The sequence below is a fragment of the Triturus cristatus genome, chromosome 9 (genome assembly GCF_964204655.1).
Source record: "Triturus cristatus chromosome 9, aTriCri1.1, whole genome shotgun sequence".
NCBI classification, from domain to species: Eukaryota; Metazoa; Chordata; class Amphibia; order Caudata; family Salamandridae; genus Triturus; species Triturus cristatus.
Genome location: NC_140592.1, coordinates 1263651889 through 1263674991, shown reverse-complemented (window position 1 = coordinate 1263674991; position 23103 = coordinate 1263651889). Strand labels below are relative to the sequence as shown.

The 23103-nt window shown below is 46.1% G+C and overlaps 1 protein-coding gene across 13 annotated transcripts in view; it reads left to right on the top strand.

The window, feature by feature from the left end:
* HECTD1 (HECT domain E3 ubiquitin protein ligase 1) overlaps positions 1 to 23103 on the top strand; it is a 559621-nt gene that overhangs the window by 244573 nt on the left and 291945 nt on the right. For all 13 annotated transcript variants that reach the window (XM_085627391.1, XM_085627395.1, XM_085627387.1 and 10 more), the window contains exons 13-14: positions 12423 to 12645; positions 19223 to 19486. In XM_085627391.1, the coding sequence (XP_085483517.1) occupies positions 12423 to 12645; positions 19223 to 19486 (487 nt within the window). The remainder of the gene's footprint in view (positions 1 to 12422; positions 12646 to 19222; positions 19487 to 23103) is intronic.

Below are 23103 nucleotides of genomic sequence, written 5' to 3'. Positions count from 1 at the left end.
CTCAGATTTGTAGTGGACAGGCAACACTACCAGTTCAAGGTGCTCCCGTTCGGGGTCACAACAGCACCAAGGGTATTAACCAAGTGCCTAGCAGTAGTGGCGGCACACCTCAGAAGACAGCACATTCACGTCTTCCCATATTTGGACTGGCTAATAAAAGCCACGTCCTACGAACAATGTGTGCACCACACCACCGCTACAATCCAACTACTTCACCAGCTAGGTTTCACGGTGAACTACCAAAAGTCCCACCTGGTACCATCACACACAAAACAATACCTCGGTGCTACCATAGACACCTCAAAAGCCATAGCCTATACCAATCCTGCCAGGATTGCAAACATACAGGCTCTGCGTCAAAAATTCATACTTCAACACTCTCCCAGCAAGGTTGTTTATGCAACTGATAGGGATGATGGCCTCTTGCTTTTTCATAGTGCCCCATGCAAGACTCCAGATGCGTCCACTCCAAGAGTGTTTAGCGTGCCAATGGAACCAGGCCCAGGGGCAACTGACAGATCTGGTGTTGGTGGACGGTCGCACCCATCGCTCTCTGCAGTGGTGGAACACCACAAACCTTTCCAGAGGTCGACCGTTCCTGGACCCGGTTCCACAAATAATCCTAACAGACGCATCGCTCTCCGGCCAGGGAGCTCATCTGTTACATCTCACAGTACAGGGCACATGGACGCCGCAACAGAAGTTACTCCACATCAACCATCTGGAGTTACTGGCAATCTTCCTGGCCCTAAAATCCTTCCAGACGCAGATTTCAGGCAAGGCAGTCCTCATTCACACAGACAACATGACTGCCATGTACTACATTCAAAAACAGGGGGGCACACACTCTCCACAGCTCTCTCAATTAGCACAGAGCATATGGAGATGGGCAATTCCACAGAAAATCTTTCTCCTGGACCAACACGTCCCAGGAGTCCAAAACACCATGGCAGATCTGCTCAGCAGACAAACGCAACAGATTCACGAATGGGAACTTCACCCACAGGTTCTTCACCCGTTCTTTCAGAAGTGGGGGCATCCACAGATAGACCTATTCGCCACCCACGAAAACAAAAAATGCCCAAGCTTCGCCGCCAGATAGCCACACCCATTGTCCAAAGGCAATGCGATATGGATGAACTGGTCAAACAAATTTGCATACGCTTTTCCACCTCTCCCACTAATTCCATTAGTGGTGCGAATGCTACAACAGCATTCCCTAACACTGATCCTAGTAGCTCCAACATGGGCCAGACAACCGTGGTACACCACACTGCTGGAACTCTCGGTAGTACCACACCAAAAGCTGCACCTCTCACCATGCCTCCTAACCCAGAACCATGGAGAAATCAGGCACCCGGACCCAGCTCAGCTCAACCTTGCGATCTGGCTCCTGAGGTCCTAGAATTCGGATACCTTAACCTTCCCCCTGATTGCATGAATATTATCAGGGAAGCTAGACGCCCTACTACTAGGGCATGCTATGCTGCAAAGTGGAAAAGATTTGTTGTTTACTGCCACAACAACACAATCAATCCTCTAAATGTGTCCATACAGCACATCATATGTTACTTACTTCATCTACAAAGGTGTAACCTAGCATATACATCCATTCGGTCACACCTCGCAGCAATTGCTGTTTAATTACGAAACAGGCAGCACCTATCACTTTTCAGGCCTTTATGGAAGGCCTCAAAAGAGTAATTCCACCCACACTACCACCCTCACCTGTCTGGAACTTAAATATAGTTCTCACAAGGCTAATGGGACTCCCTTTCGAACCATTACATAAATGTGAGCTGCAATTTCTCACATGGAAAACAGCATTTCTAGTGGCCATCACTTCCCTTAGAAGGGTTAGTGAAATACAAGCACTCACTATACAGGAACCTTTTCTTCAAATGCATCAGAACAAGGTTGTACTCCGCACAAATCCAAAATGTCTACCCAAAGTCATTTCTCCCTTCCATCTAAACCAGTCGGTAGAATAACCAGTCTTTTCCTCACAACCTCAAACCGTTGCGGAAAGGGCTTTACACACACTGGATGTTAAAAGGGCCTTACTTTACTAAATCCAAAGAACACAACCTTCAGAAAAACCAAACAGCTATTTGTCTCTCTTTCTCCACCACATAAAGGCAACCCTATTTCTAAATCAGGGATAGCTAGGTGGATTGTAAAATGCATACAGATTTCCTACCACAAAGCAAAACGAACGCTATCTGTTCCCCCTAAAGCCCACTCTACAAGGAAGATAGGGGCTTCTATGGCTTTTCTAGGGAATATACCATTAGATGACATCTGCAAAGCAGCGACATGGTCAACACCGCACACTTTCACAAAACATTACTGTGTAGATGTGCAAACCAAGCTAGGGTGGGCCAGGCTGTACTAAAAACACTGTTCCAAACAACTGCAACGGATGCCGGTGGTCGCTTTTAGGGTTGGGTACTGCTATATAGTCTATTCACAGTGTATAATCTGCAGCTCGTATGCCTCGAACGGAATATGCTACTTACCAGTATGCATCTGTTCTTGGCATGTTGAGCTGCAGATCTATACACGCCCACCCGCCTCCCCGGCTACCCGTATCCGTTCCAGTATATCTTATTTAGATACAACACACATGGGTTTCTTTACTGTTATTACTACGCTCCATCTTTCCCTGCTGGCGAAAAACAATCTGAGGATGGAGCCTAAGCCCATGCGCAATACGAACCGAAGGAGGAGTTACTGACCTTGTGATTTCCAAAAACTTTCCAAGAGGAAAAACAAACTGCAAACATCCGGGCCCAACACCAGATGGCGATCTATGCACAGTGTATAGATCTGCAGCTCTACATGCCAAGAACAGATGCATACTGGTAAGTAGCATATTCCTTCTAGAAGGAGCAAAGAGAATCGCACCTCCAAACAGAATGCTGGCGCCGGCATGGAACCTCAATGTGGTGTTAACGCAATTAATGAAGGCACTATTTGAGCGTATTCACAAAGCTACACTGCACATGCTTACGCTAAAGACAGCCTTCTTAGTGGCTATCACATCTCTACGAAGGGTGAGTGAATTACAAGTGCTAACACTTCAAGAGCCCTGCCTGCAAATACACAATGATAGGATTGTAATGAGAGCAGTCCCACTCTTCATGCCAAAGGTGGTGTCACAGTTCCACATCAATCAGACAATCCAAACACCTAGTTTTTTCCAAAAACCAGCCACAAGCACAGAAAGGGCGCTACCCACACTGGACGCCAGGAGGGTGGTAATGCACTATATAGAAAGGGCAAAGGAGTGCAGAAAGACACAGCAGTTTTTTGGGACGACCCGTTACCAAAAATAACCTTGCACGGTGGTTTGCACAAACCATACAACTCTGCCACAAACGAGCAGGACAACTGTTGCAAGGAGCAGCTCATGCTCACTCAACAAAGAAGAAAGGAGCTACAATTGTGTTTCTAGCGAACACACCAATTCAAGACATTTGCCAAGCCGCAACATGGTCTTCAGTGCACACGTTCACTAAGCACTACTGTGGATATCCAAATGAACAAAGAAGCGCAAGTGGGACAGAAGGTCTTGCAACACATTCAGTAACCAGAGCTCATCTTAATAGAAGAAATACTACAATTCCGAACCCAACCACCAGATGGCGGAATAATGCACAGCATAGTGAATCCAGAAAGTCTTTGGGCTGCAAAACTACACCGACAGGTAAGAAACTATACGTTTCTGGTCCCCAGGGGTGTGAGGGCCTTTTCACTCAGGAGGTCTGAAACAAAGCCTTTATACACCTACCCAGAAGATAACCCGCAAATTACCATTTCAAGGCCAGGAGCTTCAACGAGCCTGCCACCTTTTTTATGCAAATCTGGCTTCCTTCACATGAGTCCACTTTGTCCATAGCCCCTTTGGCACCTAGACAGACAGGAAGATTAGTAGTCGGGTATGCGTGCCCACCCCCAGGCTAGTACCAGCAGTAAGGTGGGCTTCCTGAAGTGGATTCGACTTTTCAGAGTCTGCCATATTGGTGAAAGCAAAGTTGGGAGCTCAGGCACAGGGTTATGCCCTCTTCCTACAGGAAGTGGTCATATAGGGGGCGTAGTGGGGTCAGTAGCCCATTGGTTACAACCCTATACTCCCCTAACAACCTTAAATCTAGTTTTCAGGAGAGCCCCTGGCACCAGAAATCCGATCCTGCTGACCAAAAGAAGGACCCAAGAGCCGCGAAAAGCAAGAACTGTCGCAGAAGCAACTGACATGGCCCCAACCCTGCTGGCCTGCCTGCTGTTCCTGATGATCGCGCCAAGGTCTACTCACCCTGCAAGCTGCTGTGCCTCCAAAGATTGGGAGGGGGACTCCCAGCACTTCTACCAGGACTCATGAACTCCTGTGGAACAGCGGAGCTGTTCCCCTGCACCTTTCAGGTACCGAAGAAAGACCTGAGAGGACTCCAAGACTGAGGCAACCCGACACCGGCAAGCACCACTGCACCCGTAGCTCCAAGCCAGAGTTGAAGTTGGCCAATTGTGCCAGTGTGGTCCCCCAGCCCTCCAAAGATAAAGCTCTCCTTGTACTTGCCCACTGTGAACTTCTCAACGCCGCCTGCAGCCTCTGTTAGCAGGCCCCCATCTACTGCTCCCAGTGAGTTACGAAAACCCAACTCCTAAGGACACCTGTACACCCGTTGCCTCTGGCCCATGGAGAAGAGGACCAAAGGTGTCCCCAATCATCGTTAGACCCGAGCCCTCTTGTTGGTTCAGCCCGACTGACCTCCCAGTTCAAACCTGCAGCCTCTATCACGAAGACCGATTCCCAATTTAATTATTTTTGTATTTATTCATGAATTTTATATAGCGCTTGCTAGACCTGAAGGTATCCAAGCGCTTTACAAAATCGTGAACTGAAAATACAGTAAGTCAGGCACATAAACGCAAACGAGGCAAGAATTCAAAATAGAAAATAGTAAACATCAAGGAAAATAAAATCAGTACCACAAATAAGAGAAGCAATTAGAGAGGATCTAATAGACAGCATAAAGATAAACAGCCTATGATCGTAGGGACAAGATCTGTACACGAGATAATTAACCATGTTCAATAATCTAGGAGTTAAAGTATTTGTTGAGGTGGAATTGTATCAGGTTTCTTTTGAAGTTAGGGTTGGAGGGGTTGCATCGAAGGTCACAAGGTAAATAGTTCCATTTGCTCTGAGCATGTCCGGAAAAAGATGAGTAAAAGAGCGTTGGAGCTTCTCAAAGATCTGGTAGACCCAGCTTCCATTAGCTTGTTTTCTAGGTAGTTGGGAGTGTGAGAGTGAAGTGCTTTGTGGATGATGCAGGCAGTCTTGTAAGTACATCTTACTTCAATGGGAAGGCAGTTTAGGCTCTTGAGGGCAGGAGTGATGTGTTTTCTTAATGTTCTTTAGTGAGTACAGCGTTCTTTTTGCTGAATTTTTGATGTGTTCTTTCATTGATAGGTTTTTGTCCAGGAAGAAACCAAGGGACTTTGCAGAGCGGGTTAGAGTGAAAGAGCAATTTAAGGCGTTCAGGCCGTTGAGCCATTTGTGGATTGGAAGGTTGTTGCTTTTGGGGGAGAATAGAATTACTTCAGTTTTGATGGGGTTTAGCTTAAGGTGATTAGAGCAAAACCTGGATTTTAACTTGATCAGTGTGACATTAAGATGTCGAATGTCACTGGGTGATTTGATTTTGTAGTGAAGTTGCATGTATTCAGCATATAGATGATATTTGATCCATGGCTGCTTCAAGATGACCATAAGGGGTTCCATGAAGCGATTGAAAAGGGAGGGGGATAGAATGGAGCCCTGACCCGTGTAGGTTTAGATAGACAAGATTTTGATTTGTTGCAAACAGTTTTGTAGGGAATATGTGAACCATTTTAAGACTCTGCTTTTGATGCTGAAGCAAAACTTCAGAGGTTCAAGTAGGGCTGGGTGATTAACAGTATCGAATGCCGCCGATAGGTCAAGAAGGATAAGTAGGAAAGCGTCCCCCTCGTCTAGGGATCTGTGAATGTCATCAGATATATTGAGCATGGCCGTTTCAGTACTGCGCTGTAAGGAAACAATAGCTCATGCGGATTAATACTTAACAATATGGTATGTAATCTAAAATAATGATCAAAAAAGAAAAGGGGATTACGAAAGATGTCAGAAGAAAAGGCAAAGCCATACACGTTAGGTCTTTTTTGTGAAGAATGTTCTTCGTTTATATTACTAGAATATTTACACAGGAAGTGGACATGAATTCACAATACAAATTGACATTAAACAAACAAATTACAAATTACAAATTAGTGTCCCAATGAAAAAAACCTAAACAGACAAATAACATAAAATGCGACTCACAAACAATTAATAATTCAAATTAGCAATTAATAATTCAAATTAGCAACACTTTTTGATCATTATTTTAGATTACATACCATATTGTTAAGTATTAATCCGCATGAGCTATTGTTTCCTTACAGCACATAATACCCAGGCTCCTTGTGGGTAGGGTTTCCTTGTTTCCCAATCAAGTCGTTTCAGTACTGCAGCCTTTTCTGAAACCGGATTGGTAAGTGTCCGGAAGGGTGAATTTTCGTATATGATGATTAAGTTGCTGTAAGACACATTTCTCTTCAAAGGTCAAAGGTTGTTTAGATCATTAGGGATTTTTGGGAGTGGGTGTAATTTGTCCTCGTTGGAGATCGGTACACAGCCCGCGGAGAGAGATGTGTTGATGAGTAGAGTCCAAAACGGGGCGATGATGTGGTTGAAGTTTACCATTGTGGATGGCAGGGGGTCGTTTGTGTGGACCGATGGCTTTAGATTCCTAATTATATTGAAGACTTCCTTTTCCAGCAAGAGATTGAAGTCAGACCAGTTGGCGTTGTTTTTCAGTTTGTAGTGATTAAGGTAGCCGTTAGTACCTTTAGGGGTCTTTTGCTCAGCAGTGGGAACAGGAGTAGGAGCTGTTGTGAGGGGAGGTGGGTCGGAGAGGGAGGTAAGGACCGAGGACAGAGAGGAGACTTGTAAGAAGGATTGCTCAATTTTGACTACTTAGTCCGAAAAAAAGCAAGCAATTTATTCACATCGTTCGTTACTGGCGATTAAAGCAAGAGGGGATCAGACGTGGTTTGTCTTTTCACAATGTTAAAGAGTTCCCTTGGTCTATTTTTTGCACGATCCAGTTGGTTGCGGAAGAAGGAGGCTTTTTCTCTAAAGATGTGTTTTTTGTATGATAGTCTTGTAGTTCTAAGTAGAGCAAGGTGAGTAGTCAAGAGATTTTGTCTCCAAGACCTTTCTGCTTGTCTGAGTTTTCTTCTTTCATTGTTGAGATCTGAATTAAACCATGATTTTGATTTAGTAGCTCTCAGTTGTTTTAGTTTGGGCGGGCCACTTGATCGAGACCAACCGAGATCGATGAGTCGTAGTGTGAAGTAACCACTTCAGCAGTATACGAGGGTGGGGAAGCTGTAGTTGGATTCAAGTTCAAGAATTGGGACAAGTTTGATATTTCTGGTTAACTGCTTGGGTTTCTTAGTAACTTCAGGGAGGGGTCTGACTGTGGTATTGATATTGAGAAGAATTATATGGTGGTCTGACCAATCAATAGGTGATATGGAGCTGATTGAGATCAGGTCATTTTTAGAGATAAAAGCATCTAGGGTGGAGCCTTTGATGTGTGTTGGTTCATTTTAGAGTTGATTTAGGTCGTTAAGATCCAGAAGGTTCGTAAATAGTCGCACTGAGGTGTCTTCAGCGTTGTTCCAATGAATGTTGAAATCGCCCAGGTACACATCCTTTGTGTCAGTTAAGGCGAACCGGGTAATAAGGTCTGAAAACTCTTCTGCGGAGAGAGCTCGGTCACCAGGAGGATGGTAGATGATGTGGAATTTGATTGGATGCGAGCTTTTGGTTATAAGTTCCGCCCCAAGGTTTTCAAAGGTCGATTATTTTGCATTATTTAACGTCGGGAGTTGGATTTCTATTTTGTAAATTATGGCTGGACCTTTCCCAGCTCTTTTAGGTCTGTCCTGTCTGATGAGAGTATACCCGGGAGGGGTAAGCAGGTTGAGAATAGGGGTGGCGTGTTCATTTAGCCAGGATTCAGTGAGCAAAGCTACATCTGTTTCTTCCCTGAGAATAGAATCAGCGATATCAGTAGCATGTTTGGCTGCTGATCTACATGCAAGAGAGCGAGGGCTGGACTTTTCCCTGGAGGCAAGAATAGTTTGAATGGTGGTGAGTTGAGCATGCGGTCTGGGTTCATTGCTGGTTGAGGGGATTCTATTAGTGCTCACAATTACTAGGTTAGTGAAGGGGGGGGGAGGGGGTTTAGTAGACCTCGTCTGTGGTTTAGTAAGCTAGCATTCGCTGAGAGCAGCGGCTTTAAGATCCAATAGGGTGCAGAGAGCACAGTGGGATCTGTGGGACAGACGGCCTAAAGGAGTGAAGAGCCAGGGGTGAGGGAGTGTTTAGAGGCTGCAATAGGAGAGCCGGTGTGAAAAGGTAATTCATAACTCTCCGGGGTGTGGTTTCTGGATATCGTAGCCTGTTTTGAGATGTCGCGTCTAAGGTGAGCTATGTCATTAGCCAGTGAGTTAAGTTTCTGTTCCATTCGAGACAAGATTTGTGAGTGTATTATTGACGCTTCCAGCAATGTGTGCAGGAGGCTGCGAGACAAGACCGGGGGAGCTAGGAGCAGAGCATGCTTTGATATGGGAGAGCTCCTTACTATGGGGGCTAGGCTTAAAGACAGCCTGCGTGGGGTGAAAAGAGACAAAAATGGAATCTGGGGTGCGTCCGCAGAGGGTTCCGGAGAGGCTGATCTGGGGATGAGGCCCAAGCAACTAGGTTTGCTTAGTCCAATGTTGCGATTTATTACCAAGATAGTGCTGGTTGGGGTGGGCACAGGTGAGGACCCTCCACTGAGCTTTTGGTTGCTGAGTGTGTTTATGGGGGAAGTAAGGTTGCTAGTTCGATCCGTGGGTGGCTTTGGGCCGGATGGTGAAATTGAAGTGGGAAGAAGGTGGGGCGGTTCAGTGAAGCGTATCAGGGGGATAGAGGCATAAGGAACAGATCACCCTGAGGTGTGAGAGGTTTGAAAAATGACAAAGTGTTGATCGAATAGAGCGGTGAGGGTCGGCGCTTGTATAAGAATGAGTTCCTGTCTTAAAAAAATATATATGTAAAACTCACCTCTAAAAGATGAGGAGGGGGACAACATCAGTTTAGTTCCATAGGGTATCGTAATAGTCTTTGTCACTTGTAGTAGGAGCAGGAAGATGTTTTTCCATTTTGCCGGGCGTTTGGAATAGAAAACAGTTAGTTTTTGTGGTGCCGTTGGATTGGTATCAGCAATTAAAGTTTCTAGGTGTTTCAGTAATTTGTGTTTGAGAATCTTTTTTGCATTCTTAGATATATGAGAAGGATAATCGATAGACCAGGAGTTAGGATCATATCAGACCAGAGCCTTGTCGAGAAGTTTGAGGGAGAGCATTGAAATCGACATATTTGTGACTGGTTTACAGCTGAACGGTACTACATAAAATGTACAATGAGGATTCCCAAGCTAGGATGCTCACCTAGGAACGCAAACTCCTTTTGTCTGATAAATAGGAAATTGAGCTAAAACAGTGTGATAGTTATCGTAAGGAGGACAAAGAGCTGTAAAGATTCAAAATTACTACCCTCAAAAACAGGCAGTGAAGCACCGATCACCTGCGGTATAAATAACTAGCTAGCATTCAGATACTTGTATGTGGTGCTCTAGGTTTAAACAAGAGACAACTGCCTATGGTGCGTGAAACAATGTGGTGGTGGGCGAGAGGAAGAGAAGACTTCTGTCATTTGGGGGGCGGAGAGATTATGAGGATTTGGATGCAAAATGGCTGAGTCCGGCACCGTACGCTGTATTGCACCTCCGCACCCTGACGCCCCAGTCTCGCCCGGTGTGACCTATTGGTGCTGTCTTGAACCTTGCCCCATACTCACCTTAAGCCCAGGAGATTAGTCTTGTAAGTCGCTGTACTATACCTGTATGCAGTATTTGTTTTTCCTGCATAGGATAACATTGCAGCCTCTGAAAATTGCACTGTCTACTTTTGAAAACTGAAAGTATTTCTCTCTCAATGTATTTACTTGATTGTAATGATTCTGGTGTCTAAATATATATAAAGATATGCATTATTTTTATATAAATTGGTTTGGATTTTCTTAGTCTTGTGCATCATTTATTAACTATGTGTGTATTTGCAGATGTCTAACACTCCTCCCTGATAAGCCTAAGGATGCTCGACCACACTACACCCTAAAAAGAGCACCTTGGGATTTCCAGGGCAGTTCCCTGTCCACTCATAAGGAAATACGTGGCCTATTTGAACATTATACCTCATTTTGGTATACTATATAAAGAGACAGCTTCCTGTACATATTAAGAAGGGCATGTTTGTTGGATGCTTGACATACACCGACATTGAAATTGCAGTTTTCACTGTTCGGAGGTTGGTAGCCCTATTAATTAATTTGGAGTTGCATTAGCCACACACCTACTGCTAACTTCAATTTAGAATTACCAGAGATGGTAACTCCAATGTATCAAATTATTTGTTGCACTAAACCCAACTCTCTGCAGAAGTAGTATTTTAAGTATTTTAAAGGAAAGTGACTTTAAAAAGTCACCATTTTATTACCCAGACCTCTATTAGCCTTTCCTGAGCATCTGCAGCAGTTGACACCCAACACGGCAGGCTGCCCCCCTGCTAGGAAGTGTGCAGTGCTCCCAGGAACAGGGAACCGCTGGTGGGTGAAAGTGTGACCTCCAGCAGGATAGCAACTGGGTGGTGGCTACAGATGACAAGCTTTCCAGGAGGAGTGGCCTATTATGCTAGGTACACAACAGGGGTGTGCCCTGGGATCTTCACGGGAAGAAGGCTTACGCTGTTTTGGATTTGGGTTAGAGAAGGCAATCCTGGCATTGTTTGGTCAAACCACCAGGAAGCAATTTAAAGTTCGAAGAGTGACCTTGTAGGAACTGTTGTCCCATTGGCTAGCAAGTTCTCTTCCCCCCCCCCCCCCACACACACACACAAACATGAAGATGGCATAAAAGTGACACTCCAAACCAACAGTCCTTAGATGACTACTGGCCTGGAAAAGGAGACCCAAGAATGACGGCCATGCTGCTCCCTGGATCCAGCAAAGAGAGGCTGCACCAGACACTGAACTGCACCTGCTGTACCCTTGGGCCCAGCAAAGAGGACTGTGCCCACTCGTGGAAGAGAGCTCCACTTGTGCCAGGACTGAAGAGGTGACTCCAAAGGCTAGTTGGTTAGCCTCCTGTTAAGCTGTAGAACCACCAAAAGCTAAGAAAACTGTGACTCCTCGAAAGCCCAGCTGCCTAGGAATGCTTGATTGGTTCTGGATGCCAAAGTGCCTTTAAGAGACAGAGTCTTGACCTTCCCAAGGTGTCCCCAAGTCCATGACACATAACCAAAGTTGAAGTGGACCTTGCGTACTTGTAAGCGACTCCTAAGGTTGCTATAACGGGGAGACTAGTTGACTAGTGGTGACTGAACCTGCACTGGACTCCACTGCTGCATTGTCGAAGATAGTCCTGAGACTGGGGACAACCGCAAATGCTGGTGAATACCAGAGTAGCTGTCACTGCCTCTCTTCACTATCTTCAGCATGCTGTATCCTCATCATCAGCACAACTTTTTTGCCGGACCCCACGGTAAAGGAGAAATGTGCCCTGTGAACCCTGAGACTGCTGACTTTGACATGTAAACTGTCCCTGTGGAAAGGAGTGGTCTCTTTGACTGGCCCCCAACCCGTTGTGGCCCATGCAAGGGAAGATTGGTGGTTGTTATGGCCCGTTGGCTCAGAACTTGCAAAGCTGATGAAAACATTTGATTGAACTTAAAATAATGTACTTTTCTATGAAAAATCATATCTCCGGTTTTCCTCAATAGATTTTAATCATTTTGGTATCTATGTAAAGATAAAATGACAAATATTTTTATAAATTGGTGTCATTTTTCTTGAGTTGCATTTCTTATTTACTGATATGGTACTTCTAAATTCTTTACACTGGTTCCTTTGGTTAAGCCTGGTTGCTCTGTGCCACAGCTACCCTGGGCCGAGCGAAGGGTTTTATTAAAGAAAGTCTATATGGTAAAGAGTGTGACGTTGTTGCATGGTGTGGTCTCACAGCCCCACTGCATAATAATCCACTTCTCTACACCTTACTTCAGTGAAATGTTTTCTCTCTCTGGTTAGTGTGTATCCTGCATAAGTAGTTTTCTGCACATTCAGGATGCTCTGACTCTACTTCTGTTAGGCTGGAGAGTCGTGGTTCTAGGCGCTGCATAGTGTCGTGCACAGTGAATTCACTGTAGGTTTCCTCTTTCTGATGCAGGAGGATGAACCTCAAGAAGACGCCAAAGAGCTGCAGCAGGGCAAACCCTACCACTGGAGGGACTGGTCCATCATCCGTGGCAGGGACTGCCTTTACATCTGGAGTGACGCTGCCGCCCTGGAGCTCTCCAATGGAAGCAATGGCTGGTTCCGCTTCATCCTTGATGGAAAGCTGGCCACGATGTATTCCAGCGGCAGCCCGGAGGGCGGCTCCGACAGCTCAGGTAAAATTACTTTAGTATGGAGAGCTTTTAGCACCTTCTTCTGATGGTCTTCCAGCTAGGTGATGGGAAACCATTATCTCTTTGGTCAGTTAGCAGCTGGGTTCTCTGAAATGCTTAATCCTGACTGGCGCAGACCTGCCTCTTTGTGTTCCCTGCCACGTACCCCGGGCCATGTGTCGGATGTATAGTCTGATCTTTATGGAGGCTGGAGGGGGACAAAGGGGGATCCATGATTTTGTCCCGGTATCAAGTCTTACTACCACCGAAAGAACCTATTTGGATTTTCAAGATGAGCTGTAGCCGCTGAGGCTACTGGCAGCAAGTGTGTATGTTAAACGGTCTAGAACCGCTCTGCGTCAGTAATGGTGCAGCGAGCCTTAAAAGAAGGCGTCGAGCCTCTGTCTTAGCAGGTGTGTATGTTAAACGGTCTAGAACCGGTTTGCTTCAGTAATGGTGCAGTGAGCCTTAAAAGAAGGTGTCGAGCCTCTGTCTTAGCAGGTGTGTATGTTAAACGGTCTAGAACCGCTCTGCGTCAGTAATGGTGCAGTGAGCCTTAAAAGAAGGTGTCGAGCCTCTGTCTTAGCAGGTGTGTATGTTAAACGGTCTAGAACCGGTCTGCGTCAGTAATGGTGCAGTGAGCCTTAAAAGAAGGTGTCGAGCCTCTGTCTTAGCAGGTGTGTATGTTAAACGGTCTAGAACCGGTCTGCGTCAGTAATGGTGCAGCGAGCCTTAAAAGAAGGTGTCGAGCCTCTGTCTTAGCAGGTGTGTATGTTAAACGGTCTAGAACCGGTCTGCGTCAGTAATGGTGCAGCGAGCCTTAAAAGAAGGCGTCGAGCCTCTGTCTTAGCAGGTGTGTATGTTAAACGGTCTAGAACCGGTCTGCGTCAGTAATGGTGCAGTGAGCCTTAAAAGAAGGTGTCGAGCCTCTGTCTTAGCAAGTGTGTATGTTAAATGGTCTAGAACCGGTTTGCGTCAGTAATGGTGCAGTGAGCCTTAAAAGAAGGTGTCGAGCCTCTGTCTTAGCAGGTGTGTATGTTAAACGGTCTAGAACCGCTCTGTGTCAGTAATGGTGCAGTGAGCCTTAAAAGAAGGTGTCGAGCCTCTGTCTTAGCAGGTGTGTATGTTAAACGGTCTAGAACCGGTCTGCGTCAGTAATGGTGCAGTGAGCCTTAAAAGAAGGTGTCGAGCCTCTGTCTTAGCAGGTGTGTATGTTAAACGGTCTAGAACCGGTCTGCGTCAGTAATGGTGCAGCGAGCCTTAAAAGAAGGTGTCGAGCCTCTGTCTTAGCAGGTGTGTATGTTAAACGGTCTAGAACCGGTCTGCGTCAGTAATGGTGCAGCGAGCCTTAAAAGAAGGCGTCGAGCCTCTGTCTTAGCAGGTGTGTATGTTAAACGGTCTAGAACCGGTCTGCGTCAGTAATGGTGCAGTGAGCCTTAAAAGAAGGTGTCGAGCCTCTGTCTTAGCAAGTGTGTATGTTAAATGGTCTAGAACCGGTTTGCGTCAGTAATGGTGCAGTGAGCCTTAAAAGAAGGTGTCGAGCCTCTGTCTTAGCAGGTGTGTATGTTAAACGGTCTAGAACCGGTCTGCGTCAGTAATGGTGCAGTGAGCCTTAAAAGAAGGTGTCGAGCCTCTGTCTTAGCAGGTGTGTATGTTAAACGGTCTAGAGCCGGTTTGCGTCAGTAATGGTGCAGTGAGCCTTAAAAGAAGGTGTCGAGCCTCTGTCTTAGCAAGTGTGTATGTTAAATGGTCTAGAACCGGTTTGCTTCAGTAATGGTGCAGTGAGCCTTAAAAGAAGGTGTCGAGCCTCTGTCTTAGCAGGTGTGTATGTTAAACGGTCTAGAACCGCTTTGCTTCAGTAATGGTGCAGCGAGCCTTAAAAGAAGGTGTCAAGCCTCTGTCTTAGCAGGTGTGTATGTTAAACGGTCTAGAACCGCTTTGCTTCAGTAATGGTGCAGCGAGCCTTAAAAGAAGGTGTCAAGCCTCTGTCTTAGCAAGTGTGTGTGTTAAATGGTCTAGAACCGGTTTGCTTCAGTAATGGTGCAGTGAGCCTTAAAAGAAGGTGTCGAGCCTCTGTCTTAGCAGGTGTGTGTGTTAAACGGTCTAGAACCGGTTTGCTTCAGTAATGGTGCAGTGAGCCTTAAAAGAAGGTGTCGAGCCTCTGTCTTAGCAGGTGTGTGTGTTAAACGGTCTAGAACCGCTTTGCGTCAGTAATGGTGCAGTGAGCCTTAAAAGAAGGCGTCGAGCCTCTGTCTTAGCAGGTGTGTATGTTAAACGGTCTAGAACCGGTCTGCGTCAGTAATGGTGCAGTGAGCCTTAAAAGAAGGTGTCGAGCCTCTGTCTTAGCAGGTGTGTATGTTAAACGGTCTAGAACCGGTCTGCGTCAGTAATGGTGCAGCGAGCCTTAAAAGAAGGCGTCGAGCCTCTGTCTTAGCAGGTGTGTATGTTAAACGGTCTAGAACCGGTCTGCGTCAGTAATGGTGCAGTGAGCCTTAAAAGAAGGTGTCGAGCCTCTGTCTTAGCAGGTGTGTATGTTAAACGGTCTAGAACCGGTCTGCGTCAGTAATGGTGCAGTGAGCCTTAAAAGAAGGTGTCGAGCCTCTGTCTTAGCAGGTGTGTATGTTAAACGGTCTAGAGCCGGTTTGCGTCAGTAATGGTGCAGTGAGCCTTAAAAGAAGGTGTCGAGCCTCTGTCTTAGCAAGTGTGTATGTTAAATGGTCTAGAACCGCTTTGCTTCAGTAATGGTGCAGCGAGCCTTAAAAGAAGGTGTCGAGCCTCTGTCTTAGCAGGTGTGTATGTTAAATGGTCTAGAACCGCTTTGCTTCAGTAATGGTGCAGTGAGCCTTAAAAGAAGGTGCCGAGCCTCTGTCTTAGCAGGTGTGTATGTTAAACGGCCTAGAACCGCTTTGCGTCAGTAATGGTGCAGCGAGCCTTAAAAGAAGGTGTCGAGCCTCTGTCTTAGCAGGTGTGTATGTTAAACGGTCTAGAACCGCTTTGCGTCAGTAATGGTGCAGTGAGCCTTAAAAGAAGGTGTCGAGCCTCTGTCTTAGCAGGTGTGTATGTTAAACGGTCTAGAACCGCTTTGCGTCAGTAATGGTGCAGCGAGCCTTAAAAGAAGGCGTCGAGCCTCTGTCTTAGCAAGTGTGTATGTTAAACGGTCTAGAACCGGTCTGCGTCAGTAATGGTGCAGCGAGCCTTAAAAGAAGGCGTCGAGCCTCTGTCTTAGCAGGTGTGTATGTTAAACGGTCTAGAACCGGTTTGCTTCAGTAATGGTGCAGTGAGCCTTAAAAGAAGGTGTCGAGCCTCTGTCTTAGCAGGTGTGTATGTTAAACGGTCTAGAACCGGTCTGCGTCAGTAATGGTGCAGCGAGCCTTAAAAGAAGGTGTCGAGCCTCTGTCTTAGCAGGTGTGTATGTTAAACGGTCTAGAACCGCTTTGCGTCAGTAATGGTGCAGCGAGCCTTAAAAGAAGGCGTCGAGCCTCTGTCTTAGCAAGTGTGTATGTTAAACGGTCTAGAACCGGTCTGCGTCAGTAATGGTGCAGCGAGCCTTAAAAGAAGGCGTCGAGCCTCTGTCTTAGCAGGTGTGTATGTTAAACGGTCTAGAACCGGTTTGCTTCAGTAATGGTGCAGTGAGCCTTAAAAGAAGGTGTCGAGCCTCTGTCTTAGCAGGTGTGTATGTTAAACGGTCTAGAACCGGTCTGCGTCAGTAATGGTGCAGTGAGCCTTAAAAGAAGGTGTCGAGCCTCTGTCTTAGCAGGTGTGTATGTTAAACGGTCTAGAACCGGTCTGCGTCAGTAATGGTGCAGTGAGCCTTAAAAGAAGGTGTCGAGCCTCTGTCTTAGCAGGTGTGTATGTTAAACGGTCTAGAACCGGTCTGCGTCAGTAATGGTGCAGCGAGCCTTAAAAGAAGGCGTCGAGCCTCTGTCTTAGCAGGTGTGTATGTTAAACGGTCTAGAACCGGTCTGCGTCAGTAATGGTGCAGCGAGCCTTAAAAGAAGGCGTCGAGCCTCTGTCTTAGCAAGTGTGTATGTTAAACGGTCTAGAACCGGTTTGCGTCAGTAATGGTGCAGTGAGCCTTAAAAGAAGGCGTCGAGCCTCTGTCTTAGCAAGTGTGTATGTTAAACGGTCTAGAACCGGTTTGCGTCAGTAATGGTGCAGTGAGCCTTAAAAGAAGGTGTCGAGCCTCTGTCTTAGCAGGTGTGTATGTTAAACGGTCTAGAACCGGTCTGCGTCAGTAATGGTGCAGTGAGCCTTAAAAGAAGGTGTCGAGCCTCTGTCTTAGCAGGTGTGTATGTTAAACGGTCTAGAGCCGGTTTGCGTCAGTAATGGTGCAGTGAGCCTTAAAAGAAGGTGTCAAGCCTCTGTCTTAGCAAGTGTGTATGTTAAATGGTCTAGAACCGCTTTGCTTCAGTAATGGTGCAGCGAGCCTTAAAAGAAGGTGTCGAGCCTCTGTCTTAGCAGGTGTGTATGTTAAATGGTCTAGAACCGCTTTGCTTCAGTAATGGTGCAGCGAGCCTTAAAAGAAGGTGTCGAGCCTCTGTCTTAGCAGGTGTGTATGTTAAATGGTCTAGAACCGCTTTGCTTCAGTAATGGTGCAGTGAGCCTTAAAAGAAGGTGCCGAGCCTCTGTCTTAGCAGGTGTGTATGTTAAACGGCCTAGAACCGCTTTGCGTCAGTAATGGTGCAGCGAGCCTTAAAAGAAGGTGTCGAGCCTCTGTCTTAGCAGGTGTGTATGTTAAACGGTCTAGAACCGCTTTGCGTCAGTAATGGTGCAGTGAGCCTTAAAAGAAGGTGTCGAGCCTCTGTCTTAGCAGGTGTGTATGTTAAACGGTCTAGAACCGCTTTGCGTCAGTAATGGTGCAGCGAGCCTTAAAAGAAGGCGTCGAGCCTCTGTCTTAGCAAGTGTGTATGTTAAACGGTCTAGAACCGGTCTGCGTCAGTAATGGTGCAGCGAGCCTTAAAAGAAGGCGTCGAGCCTCTGTCTTAGCAGGTGTGTATGTTAAACGGTCTAGAACCGGTTTGCTTCAGTAATGGTGCAGTGAGCCTTAAAAGAAGGTGTCGAGCCTCTGTCTTAGCAGGTGTGTATGTTAAACGGTCTAGAACCGGTTTGCGTCAGTAATGGTGCAGCGAGCCTTAAAAGAAGGTGTCGAGCCTCTGTCTTAGCAGGTGTGTATGTTAAACGGTCTAGAACAGGTTTGCGTCAGTAATGGTGCAGCGAGCCTTAAAAGAAGGTGTCGAGCCTCTGTCTTAGCAAGTGTGTATGTTAAACGGTCTAGAACCGGTTTGCGTCAGTAATGGTGCAGCGAGCCTTAAAAGAAGGTGTCGAGCCTCTGTCTTAGCAGGTGTGTATGTTAAATGGTCTAGAACCGGTTTGCGTCAGTAATGGTGCAGTGAGCCTTAAAAGAAGGTGTCGAGCCTCTGTCTTAGCAGGTGTGTATGTTAAACGGTCTAGAACCGGTCTGCGTCAGTAATGGTGCAGTGAGCCTTAAAAGAAGGTGTCGAGCCTCTGTCTTAGCAGGTGTGTATGTTAAACGGTCTAGAACCGGTCTGCGTCAGTAATGGTGCAGCGAGCCTTAAAAGAAGGCGTCGAGCCTCTGTCTTAGCAGGTGTGTATGTTAAACGGTCTAGAACCGGTTTGCTTCAGTAATGGTGCAGTGAGCCTTAAAAGAAGGTGTCGAGCCTCTGTCTTAGCAGGTGTGTATGTTAAACGGTCTAGAACCGGTCTGCGTCAGTAATGGTGCAGCGAGCCTTAAAAGAAGGTGTCGAGCCTCTGTCTTAGCAGGTGTGTATGTTAAACGGTCTAGAACCGGTTTGCTTCAGTAATGGTGCAGTGAGCCTTAAAAGAAGGTGTCGAGCCTCTGTCTTAGCAGGTGTGTATGTTAAACGGTCTAGAACCGGTCTGCGTCAGTAATGGTGCAGCGAGCCTTAAAAGAAGGTGTCGAGCCTCTGTCTTAGCAGGTGTGTATGTTAAACGGTCTAGAACCGCTCTGCGTCAGTAATGGTGCAGCGAGCCTTAAAAGAAGGTGTCGAGCCTCTGTCTTAGCAGGTGTCGGCCTTGAACCCACTCACAGCTCCAGTCTGTAATATCTGTATAACCTAGAAGTAGCTCTACTCTTCAAGGTATGAGTCTTGTTTGCCGTCTCGCCTGATTGGTCTCCACTCTATAGAGAGTCTATATGTGCTGTGTACCCAGAGCTAGATTTCAGGTGTATACGTTCTTAGCCTCCGGGTGTTGTCAAACCCAACTGATCTCAGCCATATAGAACTGGTCTGTACAGCTTTCTGAACTGAAGAGGAGTCTGCTGCTTAAACCCACGATTCACGCTGAAAGTTCTGCGTCGCATACACCTTGTGTACTGTGGTTGTCTTGTTTGTTTATACTTTTATGATCCATAGTGATCGAAATAAATGTCTATGTTGAGAAACTGGTTTAAACTGAATAAATGTTTGAAAAATGAATCCCATTTGGATCGTGCTTGAAGTCCATCTTGGACCAGATCAATGAAAGAACAGCCAAGGTTTGTTCCAAACCTGTAAAGCGTATTATGTTTTCAGTGAGAATTCTCATCTTTTGTTGACAGAAAGTAGAAGTGAATTTCTTGAGAAGCTGCAGAGAGCTCGGAGTCAGGTGAAACCTTCCACTAGCAGCCAGCCCATCCTCTCTGGTCCTGGACCCAACAAGCTGACTGTCGGCAACTGGTCCCTCACCTGCCAGAAAGAAGGCGAGATTGCTGTCCATAACTCCGATGGGCAGCAGGCCACTATCCTCAAAGAGGATCTTCCGGGATTTGTGTTTGAATCAAACCGTGGGACGAAGCACTCGTTTACCGCTGAAACCTCCTTGGGTGAGTCTAGGGCCCGGGGAGACTGGGGAGGGAGGTATGGGAAAGAGTCCAAACTAAAGCTAAAAAAAAAAGCAGATGTTTGGGAGGTTGTTTTTATAAGGCTTTTGGGACACTACTTGTGAGCTTGACATTTGAGGGAGCATTTACAGGAGGGATCAGACTCGCTGTTGTCCACTCTACCTGATCTTTGCCATCAAAAAGAATAGCCTTAATTAAGAAGTACCAAGAGGGGAGATTAGAAGGGTGTCCTCCAAAATGTCAACCCTCACAGTACACTATATTTTCTTAGGTGGAATGGGGTACGATGTCTAGTGAGAAGTCATTAGATGCAGCTGAATCAGGCCATTCTTTCTAATTCATCAAAGGCCTTTGTGTTTTGCAGTCTTTTTTGCAGGACAGTGGGGTCATCTTATTTGCTTTTGAGGTGGTCTACAGTTTGCAGCAGACCCGATGTATGCAGAAGGCCCCATATCACAGTAGAGGACAAATCATTCCTCAGGAGGAGTGACTGGTTTCTGACTCATCAAATGTGTATTTGTGAATCCTTAAATTCATCCTCAAAGAATAACCCACAGCGATCACCAAGCAGATGTTGGGCTTTTATTTTGGAATGTGATTGCCTAGTCTTCCTTTGCTGTATCTCTCTACTCCCATATCCTTGCAAAGAAGAGGAGATGAGCATTTCCATCCCACCACACACATACCACCCCCCTAAGGAGTGGCACTGCATGGCCTTCTGGACCTCCATATGCAGTGCAAGGGTGCAGTCTGCAAACCAAGAAAGCACAATGTTACGTAGACCACAGAATTTAAGTCTTGAACGAGTGACTTAAATGACTCTTTCCTGCAGCATCTGTGTCAAAAAGGACATGAACACGTTTTGGGTCCCTTGTCTTCCTGCATTATTCTGATTCTAAAGGATGAATATTTGTTGTTCAGGGGCCACACATGAGTGAATTGTGGAGACTTAAATCTCCCTTTCATGGTAACGCCATATGTCTAAAATTATCACTTATACTTTCTGACTGTAATGAGCTGTTGAAAGAATTCTTCATGTTCAAAGCACTTTTTTTAACGCACTTTTTTTAACGCGACTAGGCATACTTTGCAACCAATTATACTATTGCTTAGACCTTATTGTATTAAATGTGGAATCAATATTGGAAGGGGCACGTTGTTCAAACCATATCTACAATACTTTTCTCTCAATATATGTCAAGAAATCAGCCCTGGTGCACGATCAATATTCTCAAAAACATCCATATGTCAATTATCTTAAACCTGACCCCAAATTGACACTTAACTCTTATTTAGGTGAGTGTAAATCGAGCCCAAACCATTGTGAATCACGACCTCTGTGCCCACGTAAGTCATTAAAAACTGGGGCATCGCAGAGCATCGTGACTTCCCTTCACTGGAAGATTTCATACATCCTTAAAATAAGCCAATGTTGAGGTGTCTACTCCTTTACCAACCCCTCAATATGTAAAACAGACACCTCCTCCTTGGCATGGAATTTAAAAACTTGGTCGGGGTGGAATTAAGATTAGGGTTATTGCGCTTTATTTAATTAAGATTCTGGACTATATCTTGAGCCACGGCTGTAACAGAAACTGTTGGTCAGCTGCTCTCCTTCAGACCTGGTGTGATTCAATGTAATGAATCTGATTGCATGTTTGGCAGAGGCCCTTGTTTACCTACACCCGCCGGCTTCTTGTCTAGACTTTATCAATCACTGAAGAGAACAAGTTATTCACCAGCTATTATGAAGGGTCCCCCAACCCCAAAGGCAATAATAGGGTGTTTGTGCCAACCCGTGGTGGTTAAGATTAGCTCAGTTTTTGGTTTGCTGTTTGAGTCTCTCTAGAGTCTCTCAGTAACTCACAGCCCCAGCATACCCGTTGGGTGGCAGCCGCGCTATAGACGTATCCCTTACATTACATTACAACCCCCTCCAGTTGTGCTGTTATTGCCTACAGTAAAGTGCATTGTCTAGACAACCCTCTCCGGATTGTGTCTGTCCATTTCAGAGAACCCGATGGCCAGAAGGGTACTGGCTTCCAGGTGCAGCTCCCTCCAATGTACTACATGTAGGAAACTGTGTTTTCGTTGCAGTAGTCCCCCACTTTCTGCCTGGTATTTGATGCAACTTTATCTGAAGTGCACTTCGTTCCTGCTAACCATCTTGCCAGTGCTCTTTCCTCAAAACAAGATAACTGGTCACTTGATCCCCAAGGCAGACAGCCCTAAGCCAAGGTGTACTATACTACACCTGAGAGTATAACTCAATGAGCAGATATGCCCCAGTGCTGGCCAGTTTAATTACTGCCAGTGTGGGTGATCAGGGAAGCCATTTTAAAACTTGTAAGGGACACTGATTAAAATCAGTACCCCAGCTACATGATGGCTTCACCATGATGTTTGGTATCAAACATCTCGTATTAGTGAACTCCCACTCATTCCAGGGAGGGATTTATTAATACATGCACCCGGGGGGCACTTGAGCGGTACCCCCTGAAAAGCTACCTACTACTTGTGTGCCACAGACACGTTACTGACCTACAGGGGTGAGGGCCTTTGCTCTCAGGAGATCAGAAACAAAGCCTGCTCAGGCAGAGAGTGTTTCCACTCCCTCTCACAGGATTACCTGCTAATAAGCATTCCAAGGCATTGAGCTTCAAAGAGCCCGCCACCTTTGGTATGCAAATCTGGCTTCCTTCACAGGAGAGGATTCTGAACCCCACTTTGTCCAGACCCCCATTGGCACTTGGACAGGGGGAAAATTCGTAGTTAGATAGGCGTGCCCATCCTCAGGCTAGTAACTCCCCTAAGGTAGGCTACATGTAGTGGATACAACTTTTCAGAGTCTGCCATCTTTGTGTTGGCAAACTTAGGAACTCTGAAACAGGGTTATGGCCACTATCTACAGAAAGTGGTCCTATAGGGGGTGTAGTGACCACAGGAGTAAGTAGCCCATCGGTTACTACTCTACACTCCCCTAAACCCCTTATCTAGTATTTAGGAGAGCCCCTGGCACCAGGAAAACAGAACCTGCCAACCTGAAAGAACAAAGACTCTAAAAAGCCAGCTTTCTACACTGCACATAAAGCCTTTCGTCGGTCTGAACACATTGCTCTTTATGAGACATCTTGAAGTGGGCACAGTTCAACATGTAGCCTCTATAAATGTGGAAACTTCTGCTGGGTGGGCTCTGTAAACCATGTGAAGCTTCGAGATGTGGGCAAATTGCTGCTGCCCTTCCAGTATAAGCCATGTGAGGCCCTCCAAACTGGACAAAGTTCTTCAGATGATGCGACTGGCCTGGGCCCCCCCAACCCAACTGTAAGAAAGTGACTCTGTGTGTACTGCACCAAAGTAAGGTTCAGTGTGCAGAGAGTCCACAGTCCCCAGGGGTTTGGCAGAGGCTAAAGTTGGATACAACCTCACTCTCTAAAGTGGTAGCTTGGTCGAGCAGTAAGGCAGTATCAGAGGACAGTGTAAAGCATTTGTTGTACACTCAGTCAGCAAATGGTCCCACACACTCAAGAACCGAACTCCAGGCCAATTGTTTTGTATATAAAAATATATAGTAGTTTTATTTTAGAACCAACAATAGG